The sequence below is a fragment of the Artemia sp. Qi Xiang Cuo genome, chromosome 19, assembly GCF_049724085.1.
Source record: "Artemia sp. Qi Xiang Cuo chromosome 19, ASM4972408v1, whole genome shotgun sequence".
In the NCBI taxonomy this organism is placed as follows: Eukaryota; Metazoa; Arthropoda; class Branchiopoda; order Anostraca; family Artemiidae; genus Artemia; species Artemia sp. Qi Xiang Cuo.
Window position 1 is genome coordinate 60,483,524 of NC_142812.1, and position 11,266 is coordinate 60,494,789.

Genomic DNA, 11,266 nt, shown 5'->3' on the forward strand with positions numbered 1-11,266 from the left:
AAACCAGTTTTTCTCTCTTTTATTTCGTATTTTGTTCCGCTGCTTTATTTCAATTAAACCCGTTTTTCTTTCTTTTTTCTCTTAAACCCGTTTTCTCTCTTTTTTCTCTTAAACCCGTTTTTCTCTCTTTTATTTCGTATTTTGTTCCGCGGCTTTATTTCAATTAAACCCGTTTTCTCCCTTTTATTTCGTTTTTTGTTCCTCCACTTTAAAACAAGTTTCTTAGTGGGTTAACTTTGTTTTGCCAGAAAAATGCAAAATTTTCTATGATTGAGCTCAATTCAACTCGGAGATACTGTGACATTTCTTCCCTCGGTCAACACATCAAATTCTAATTTGGTCGAGTCGGTTAGTGCACAATCTCGGTGTTCTATCAAAGCTTGGATCGCGGCCCGGGAAATATTTTTTCCCGCACACTTTTCGATTTGGAGCGGGATTCCCGAGGCCCAGTTTTGAGTGGACAAGAAGTGTTTATTGGTGGATTATCTGTAATTTATATTTAATTTAATAATTCATTTTGATTGTGTCCATTGTGACAGTGTAGTAATTGAAGGATAGCTACTTATTTCACAAGTTTGTAGGTTTTTATCAGGAATTCTTTCAACAATCAGCTCTTTTAGTTTTGAAAAATACGTTTTGACGATATATCAGAATTCCTGAATTCAGCCTGAATTAGCCCTAACTGCCTAATTTTCTACTAAACTTGGGTGTGGTAATTCAAAAGACTCAGAGGCGGTTTTAGGGCGGTTTAAATTTCTAATAAATAATCTAACGTTTATAATTATTTTGTAATTTTTGAAGTTTGATTTTTGTTAAAATAAAGTAGAGGGCGAGTTAGCAGTAAGTATAAACAAATTGACTAGATTTTCCTTTTTCATATATCTTCATCGCCATTCCTTGAAATAAAAGTAAATAGACTGAATATAATTAATTTTAATGTTCTTTGTTATATTTTCTATTCAAATTTTGTTAGTAAATGCAAATTTTATTAAAATTTGACCTGAAAATATTTGGGAGACAGGGAGGGGGGGGGGTTAAAATGTTAGAAATAATTGCAACAACAAAAAAATCTTGAATTTTTTTTTCTTTAGAAAATTCACGTTCCCGAACATATACAGATTTAAAATATTGGAAATATATTAAAAAAACGAAAAAATATAACTAGCAATATACAAATATAACTAAGAAATACTTAACTAGCTCAATTTTTACTCGTTTCGGCTTTCCCTATTTTTCTTCATACATAATATTAATGGTTCATAATATGATCCCCTAAAAAAGTAAAGTTTTCAAATAATAACGAAACAATATAAACTATATATAATATGCTATACTATAGTATTTATTATTGTACACTATTACTTATAGTCTCACTTACAGTATACGACGGTATACTTTATTCTGATTCTGTATTATATATATAAACCAAACAGTACAAACGAATTGTTCAATGCTTATCCAAGGAGTTATCAGTTTTTTGTTTATGAACAGAATGGGAGAAGGTTTTGGGGTTGTGCGTAACTTCAAAGGATACCAAACTTTGGTAAATTGTTCTAAAAGTAAAAGTAATAATTGTAACTGTCGACAAATTTTGAAATTTTGTCTTTGGGGGAGTCTACATGCCCGAAGACTTCTCTTGTGTGCCTACTTCAAGCTGGATAAAGACTCCTGAAAAAAAGTAGAGTTTATAGACCCCATATTGGGCTATTTTAAGCTATCTCTATGTGTCTTTTTCTTCGGGGGTGGATTGTACCTTAAATAACCCTAGAAGCTGAGGAACAATCGAATACCCGTTAGTCACACGGGAAAATATAATAATGGACCTTTAGATGCTCTATTTTGTGGTTCTAATCCCCTCCCCCACATACGTCGAATTTGTCTGTACCTATGGGTAAAGATGGGCCGCTTATGGGATTTAATGTGCCTACCAAGGTTGTTTATCGTTTAGATTTACAGCCTACCATCATGAATGCCATGGCTCGAGTCCACCTTTCTAACGAAAAAAACTTATTTAAACAGTATATTAAAGCTCCAGTCTCTTTTCTTCTAAGTTTGTCCTTGGCTTTTCATGGCAATGTTTTTTCTTAAAAGAAACTGACTTCATAAAGAATATTGCCTTTTTGAATACTGTTTTAATTGTATTCCAGTTACACTTTTGCCAAGATTGCGTAGGTTTTTGCTATAGTCGAATGAGTTACTATACATGCTATAATGTAGAATATAGAATACAAAATATTATAAAGAAAATATAATATAAAATTTATAACCAATAAATTGAAATGAATTTGCGTTAATTTTATTCAAATCATAAGTCATTAGTATGGCGGGCTGTCTAAGCCAGGGAGAGAGTTGGCCAGAATTTAAGAATCAAAATAACTAAATCAACGTAACTAAAAGGATAAAAAAATATTAAGACCCCCCAGAGCCATTGCTGCTGCATAGGGCGTCGAATCGACGTTTCAGTTTCTAGGTCTTTGTTAGAGGGACAAGTTCCAAGCCTGTCACCCAGCCTTGTGGCAGCGGAGATCGATCCATGGGCCTCGAATTGCCAAACTGAGCATTAATCTACTACTATCAAAGGATTTTCAGTTAGCTATATCCATGATAAAAAAATTGTCGTATTTTTCTATATATATATATATATATATATATATATATATATATATATATATATATATATATATATATATATATATATATATATATATATATATATATATATATATATATATATATATATATATATATATATATATATATATATATATATATATATATATATATATATATATATATATATATATATATATATATATATATATATATATATATATATATATATATATATATATATATATATATATATATATATATATATATATATATATATATATATATATATATATATATATATATATATATATATATATATATATATATATATATATATATATATATATATATATATATATATATATATATATATATATATATATATATATATATATATATATATATATATATATATATATATATATATATATATATATATATATATATATATATAAATATATATATATATATATATATATATATATATATATATATATATATATATATATATATATATATATATATATATATATATATATATATATATATATATATATATATATATATATATATATATATATATATATATATATATATATATATATATATATATATATATATATATATATATATATATATATATATATATAATTAAAACGTCCCCTCCTCCCAGAAAATCCTTAGGGATACTTACCATACCTGTAAACAGAGGGGCAAGAGGAATTTTCTAATGCCCCCTCCCAGCGCTGAGGGCACACTCGAGAAGGTAGATAAAAACACCTCATTAAAAAGGTCCGAAGTACAAAGCATAAAGTTCAGTAAAATTCGAGAAAATGTTATAAATTTTTTTTTACTCCAAACCTGTTTCTTCGAAAATTCTTTCTGAAGCCTTTGGGCCTTTTTTTTAAGAAAGCTGATGTTGGTGATCCCTTGGTACTCGCAATTGATTTTATTGGTAGATTTTATTGAGATTGGATTCCAAATTTAGCGGCCTATCACTTAGTTTAATTGATTCAATCTACCACCCCCATCTGATAAAATTCGGGCTGGTAATGTTGAACTGGTACAAGTAATAGAAAAAAAAATAATAGGGCTAATCAGACAAAAAGAACAACAGTACAAGGCCAAGGATGTGGGGAAATATAATGAATGGCAGAAAAATAATAACAGTAGGTGATAATCTGGAAATTAACCAAATTTTGAGGAGAATCAGAAAAAATATAGATTGTGGGGGGAGGGGTCCCAAATGCTCTTTTATCGATAGACGTTTTTTAACATTTAAAATTAACGTAATAGAGTCTAATGGTCGATTAAAATACGAAAAAACCTACTTAATCTGTTAAAAAAAATGAGGAGTATAAGGTTCATTCCTGATCCGTGATCTTTTTTGAGTTGAATCCTTTGGTCGGGCTTGAAAAAAAATTGCAGTTATAAAATGTTTTTCAACACGATGAGTTAGACGAACATTAACTGATAAGGCTTTTTATTTAAATCAAACAAATAAATCAACTACTAGAAGCAAACTTGTTTAGGCTATACATCCTTCAAAAAAAAACCTGATATATACATCGCTATCAACAACGTAAAACAATAAATAAAAAAAAAGAAAATAGAAAAAAAAGCCAGGTACAACATCCTTCAACTTAGTGCAACTCCTAAATAAAAAAACAAACCATAACTAATTATCACCGTTCTCTAACTACCACCCTCACACAACCACAATAAAAAATAACCAAAATACAACTGAGAGACCACTCAAGAGAAAATCGCTAAGAAATAATATACTCACCAAAACACAGAGATTGTAACCTACTCCTAAAACTAGCAATATTTTCTTCAACTAATAATTCATTTGGTAAACTATTATAAAACCCTGGTCCAAAAGGAGGGATGTGGAAGAATAATATTCGAGTTGAAGTCTGAGGTCGTCTTATCTGGGATGCTGTTCTGGTTGAGTATTCATGGACATCACATCCAGCCACGAACATTTGACCGAAACATTGTGGCAATAATCCACGCTCATATTTAAACAAAAACAAAGCTGAATAAAATTTAGAAACTCCGTGTAAATGTCGTTCAATATATCTCCATTAATACCCATTTAAAGCTTGATCCATGCTATACCCCCCCCCCACACACACAAAAAAAAATCAAGAGATTTTAATTTTGGCTACAACTTCTTATATTCTCGTTTTACTCTTTTTGTAATTTTTGGCACTTTCACGTTCCTGAATAATTCCAGTTCAAATCCACACCCATTCCCATTATCCCCTTCCCTCCAATAAGGAGATTTTTACGACTTTTGTAATAACTTCTCATATTCTCGATATAATTTAACTGTGTTTTGATATTATTCCATGTTTTGGATTAATCCCGAACCAAAGCTCGAGTCATGTCACTATTTCGCTTCCCCCCTGAAATCAGAAGAGATGTTTACAATACTTGCGATAACTTCTTATTTTCTCGACGTAATTTGTCGGCTATTCTTGGCACTTCTTTACTATTCCCTATTAATCACGATTCAAAGCCTGATCCGCCGTCGTTTAACACATTACGACGTTACACAAAACGACGTTAAACGTCGTTTAACGTCCTGATCAGCTTTCGTTTAACACAGTAAATTCAAATTTACTTCTGTCCCAAACTCGATTTCGTATATTATTTTATTTTGACTTCGGATGTCCACTTTGCTTCCACTTTAAATGTTTGGTTTATTTGCGTTCAAAAAACGGAGAGAACACTCGGTCTGTTTATACTGGCTATTATCGTGAGGCAACAGAAAAGTAGTTTGATTAGCAAGTAGAATCTTTGGCCAAAAGGTGAAGGGGAGTTAATGAAATTTAACAGTGCTCCGATGATGCGATTCGCATAATACCGCTCCCCCCTTCAAATAGAAAATTTTTTTTCCAAAGAATTTTGTTTTTTATGAAATCAGGGAAATTAATTCCTTGACCTTCACTAAATTTTGAAAATTTAAAAGGTGTCTTGGGACAACTGAAATTATTATAAGCCTTAAAAGGCATTTTAAGTTTTTGATGCTAATTATTCGTTCCAAGCCAAAAGTTTTCAAATTTTGGATTAAAGCAAATGAGCTTTTAGAAAGTGATTTGGTCCGTAAATCCGTAAAAGGGATAATGGATGAAGCTCCAAAAGTAAGGTTGATAGCTAGATTCATTTGATCTCCCGACCATCTTTTAAAAAATTCATCCAGAACTATTACATGATAAAATATCTTATAAAATTAGCCTTGATCTGATTGTCTTCTGGAACGCTCAATTAGAAAAAAAATGGAACCACTTAAATTCATTTAAGCGACTTTCACTCTATGTACGTCCTTTCACACAATATAACCTTAAAATTCTATAAAATCATCATAATCATCGTCTAAAATTATCATAGCCTGACTAATTAGAAATGTAAATTCAGGTTCTTTTCAATTGTCAAAGGCTTTTTAGTAAACGCTTATGTAGTACTTTTCAAAACTTTTAATTGCTAGTCAATTTTGTTGCTGCTATATTTACTTTTCCATAAGATAATACAAGCTTACGTGAATTAAAATTCTAGGTAGGGCTCGATTGTACTTAGTACTGCCTACGTTACAGACAAAATTTGCTTATCACATATTACATACAGGGTTGCCACTCATAGTGATTTATCACTATTTCTAGTGATTTTTATATTGCTAAGCAAAAAATCACTAAATTTGCACATCACTGGATTATTGCAGAAAATCACTAAAATCTAGTGATTTCTTTAGTCATCGAGGGACAGCCCTGATTGCATAGACTGCGGGTTATGCTAGTGTGAAAGGTCTTACGGTGAAGTTGAATTCTTCTTTATGTGTTTAAATAATCTTTTCTTCCGCTCTAAATGTTTGGTATAAAGATGTACATAAATTGGAATGCAATCAGGGTGTTTATATTGGCTTTCATCCTGACAAAACGGAGGAAACAGAAAGCAGTTAAATTAGAGCAGGGGCTCCTAAGTTCTTGTTGTGTTTGCACATCTTTTGGAAAAAAGTGATTAGCTGATACCTTTGTGGATTCCAGTAGGGCTGTGTACTTGGATTTGGGTATAATCTTGCTTGATTGCCCTGCACCAAGGAAAATAGTCCAATACCAACGCAATGTCCGTAAAATGATTGAGGAGGGGGGGGGGAAGGTTTTGATTATTAACCATAAATAAAAAAAGAAATATGTAGCACCATTACAAGAAAAATTCCATCACAAAAAGTTAATATGGGTTTACATCCGAAACGAAATGAAAATATAGAAAAGTGAGTAATTTTTTTAATAAGACAGTGAGAAAAAGAGAGATGTAAATGCATAAATAATAGTAGAAGTGCGAATATTTTGAATCCACACTCAGAAGTCCTTATCAACGGTGAAAAGACCCCCTCCCCCCGAAAAAATAACCTATACTTAGCCTAAAGTAAGCGCAAAGAAATATGAGAAGAAAATGTTTTAATTTTTTTTTTGGTATAGTGTTTGTCTTTTTTTTTTTTATGTGTTTTGTTTAAGCTAAGCATTTTTGTGTGTTTGTTTTCCCCGTTGATAAAAGCTTCCCAATATAAGGCCAAATTATTCGAAATTCTACTATCATTATTGCAAAAAGTCTTCTTTTTTTCAATATTTTATTAATTTTTTTTACCTTTTTCGATATATTTTCATTTTTCATCATTGCCAAAATGGAAAGCCAGTGTGGTCGAGGAAACTAAGGGTTTCAGTGCTTTGAATCTCTTATCCAAGCTTGATAGTGTCTGTCATAATGATACTGCAGCGCGAAGTATAATTAAATACGCTGTCAGTACAAACACATACATGGTTATATTAAAAACCGAAATTAATAAGAATATCAGGAAAGAGTTATCGAAATATCTATGCAAAATAAAATGCCAGTTATATGACGTGATCATGAACCCGTTTTGATAAAAATAATCACCTCAGACAGGTAATTGATCCGATCACACTAAATTTTGATATTTTTGAATCTGATTCTTCCGATACTGGCTGGGATTTTTCTTTAAAATGTAAGAACAGATTGGAAGTAGCGACACCAGATCAGGGAAAAAAGAAGCAAAATATCCCTATGCCATTTTTGGGGGGAGAGGTCTGAGGTCTTAACCCCCTCCGCTGATTATGGCGCAATTTAAGATTATGTTAATCTTATGATATATTGCCTATATTGGCGCTGTCAGGCCGTATCCAGTATTTTGTTGTTGGGAAGAGGGGTCTGTGGTTTTCACCGGGATTTTTAACACCAATTTATTAGTTTTTTTTTTTTTTTTTTTTTTTAATATATATATAGGAGAGATATTCTTTTTACCTGTATTTTTGTGTTCAATTTACGACTCGGAGAAATATTTAGGAGTAAAGGTTCAAACCTTGTAACCTCCTACCTGGATACGATCCTAATTGCTATTAATATATTTGTTAATATTAGAAAAAAAAACAGTTCTTGTCCACTCAACAAGCTAGTGAAAAGACTGTGAATAGTTGTAATTTTATAGTTGTTGTGAAATGGATGAAGTAAGTGACTATAAGTCTCGAACTCAATATGCCTATCGAACTAGAACAAGATCTAAAAATTTTATTGATAACTTGGCTGCAGAAATTTCAACAAAAATTGAAAACTTACTACGGCCCAGTGAAAAGCGATCAGTGGCTCGAGACTTAAATCGTGAACAATCTCCTACCTCAAAAAGCTGTGCCACCTCAAGTCAAAGTGCATCGTATAGCAGCTCAGTGCCATCTCGTGGATATGCATTAGCCAAAAGTTATACCTCAACAGGTATTGGTAGCTATTCTAAAGGTCTTTCCTCAGATTCTAGCTATAGTAGCTTGAATTCAACTGGCTATGCCCCATCTTATTTGAGTAGTAATCATGGATTGGGAGGCTCCAGTTTATTGAGTAGCTCTTATAGCTCCAATTACGGTGGTGGCACAAGTTACTCGTCTGGTTTGAATCGTTCTGTGTCATTTCGTGATAAGCCTTCATCTACTTTGGGGATTAGCTCTGGATATAGCTTGACTAAATCTTATAGTTCAAGCACTGTTGGGGAAGGTTCTGTTCGATATAGACCCCGGGACAATGACTCTTCGTTGAATTCTAACTATCGTTATAAGAGGTATTCATTTTTAAATGACAAATTAAATCCTATTGAAGAAAGTGAACCAAAAGTGTCTACACGAAAATATGATTTTAGTCGAGATTTTGGTGATCCAGAAAAAACTCCGGTCGTGGACCGAGAAACAGACGGATCACTTTCTATGTTTCGTCGTCCATTTAGTCGAAAGAACTTCCTCCCACTTGAAGACAAATATTTGAAAGATGAACCAAAAACATCACGAAATACATCCACCATCAAAGAAGGTTCAGGTTTCCTTGCATCAGCTCGAGAATCTACCACTCGTCTGATTAGAAAATATAGTCGCAGAGAATCGACATTAGCTGATGTTCATCAGACAGGGGCGAATGAAGCTGCAGGCGATGGGAAGTCTTCGCGATTTGGAACTGGAGAAGACGGGAAGACCTCTAGATTTGGAGCTCCTGAAGATGGGAAGACATCTCGGTTTTGGGTCTCCCCTGCCAGTGATGAGAGATTCACCAGTTATGCCTTAAGACGTCAGAGACGGCTTAAAGAAGTTTTGAAGGTTGATGCTCGAGTGATTGTCCCTAGCATGTTCGTTCAAAGGTTTGGCCTTGTCCCTGAAATGTATGTTTTGCTTATCAATAATCAATCCCACTAACTTTTCCTTGGTCATCTTCTTCTACCTGTCTACTGTATATCACCAAACCTTATGCATGTTTTGAAAGGCTGTTCCATGTTGGTTGACAATATAAAACTTAATAGAAGCATAGTGGAAGTTTCATGTTGTTTATTTTTAACTTATTTTGTTTTAAGAAAATGTTTGAGTGCTTGTTTTCGATTTTTTTTTTTTTTGTGGTTTATTCAACTTATTGCTGTGTAAATCTCAAGGTTTTTCATTTAAGGGGTGATTTTATCCATAGACATGTAGAACAAATGTTTTAGCGGAGAGAAATTTTTTCTGCTGTGTGGATTGTCTTGTGCTTCAGTAGACTATCCTTAGGGCCACACATTTTTTCTTTCTTTTTTATTTTAGACGTTAAGGGGGGTCCCTATGTTTGGGTTTGACATTGATCATTGTTTATGTCACTATCAAGGGCTTTCGTGGAACTTGGGACAGAGGAAAGAAAACGAATTTTGATGATTATTTGAGGAGTCAATCCCACCCAGCACCCCCTTCCTCCAAGAAAAATGGCAAAGACCCACTGCTTGTGTGGTCTTCATATTACTAAACTCTTTAATTTTTACATTAATCATTTTATGCATGACATGTTTCATTTTTTATTAGTTTTTAAAGTTTGTCATTCCTGTGCTTTTTTTCACGTAATATAAGAACCAGATTTGGCTCTACTAGAAATTGTGATAGACCTCTACAAATATTGTCTAAACCAGGGATGTATGCCGAAGTTGGGGGCTTGGCCTATTCCTCCCAGAAATCCTAAAATATCCCGAAGTTGTTGGCACTTCTTATTCTTGCACATATGCTTATTCTAAAACTTCCCGAATTTTTCGGTACTTCTTATTCAGATCATCTTATTTTTTTGTTATCCCCCCCTCCACTCGGGAAATTCTTGCCCATATGCATATTATTAAAGGAATTATGCTTCAATATGCAGTAACTTGTAAGTTTCTGCCCAAAATATGTATGTTCAAGTATAGGACCCCCTCATTCAAAACACCATACGACACCCGAATCATTGCAACATTCACATGTGATTGATGTCACATTTAAAAGTGCATTATTTGAATAAACTTCAATTTATTTTCATTTCATCAACCTGACTGACTTGACTACTGAGAGACGCTGAGATGGATACCGAGGCTATAAATACTTAGTCCGTGGCTTCTGGCGGAGGCTCGCGCAATTCTGTCTATCTTTAGGACGGCTCGTGCCTTTCTCCGTCCAAGAGTTTTATACTTCCTGCAGAAACTATGGAGTGAAAAAGATATCTATTATGATTTGTGAAGTGTGAAATTTTTGTTATTGGGTCGACATCTTTGTGTGATAACGAGGCACTATTTGGTATTATTATTGCATTATTGGATAACTGTAAGAACTTGATTAGACAAAGCTTTTCTTGTCAGTGGTTAGGAGTTTCGTTAGTGCTTAGAAGATTCGGGATGAGTCATCATAATTGTAGGTTGTCTGTAGTGGAAAAGTGACATGAATTAAATACATAAGTTACAAACCCCTTCTCGGCCTTTTTTTTACCATAAATGTAAGGATAATAACTAGACAATGTGCTCTAAAATTCTGAATAAGAATTTTCGATGTATCAGTTAGATTTTTTTTTTTTATCATCGTTGAATTTTTTTATTTTTTTTAAATGGTTTAAGATTATCGGTGTTAGTAACACAAACATTCTTGGTCAGTGCTTAGGGGGGTCAGTACTTTAAGACGAACACTTCCGTAATGCTGTGATTATTTAAGTGGTAAATCCTCAAGTTCGTATTGCTACTGCTGCTATTAACAACTAATTGCAGCACCAAACCGCCTCTGGTCAACGCAACTACGCACACTCCTCCGCCCCTATGTATTCAAAGCTTCCTTCTTTACACCCTCCC

General features: G+C 32.8%; 1 protein-coding gene across 3 annotated transcripts in view; it reads left to right on the top strand.

Annotated features, from left to right (window-relative positions):
• The first annotated feature begins 366 nt into the window (after positions 1-366).
• The window catches only part of LOC148941074 (uncharacterized), a 60,964-nt gene continuing 50,064 nt past the window's right edge, over positions 367-11,266 (top strand). For 2 of the 3 annotated variants that reach the window (XM_089104784.1, XM_089104785.1), the window contains exon 1: positions 10,661-10,724. Coding sequence is in view for 1 of the 3 variants with exons in the window: in XM_089104786.1 (XP_088960912.1) it covers positions 8,133-9,266 (1,134 nt within the window). In the remaining 2 variants the exon portion in view is untranslated. Of the gene's footprint in view, positions 489-8,055; positions 9,267-10,660; positions 10,725-11,266 lie in introns of those variants that run through there. The other variant, XM_089104786.1, reaches the window with a different exon arrangement.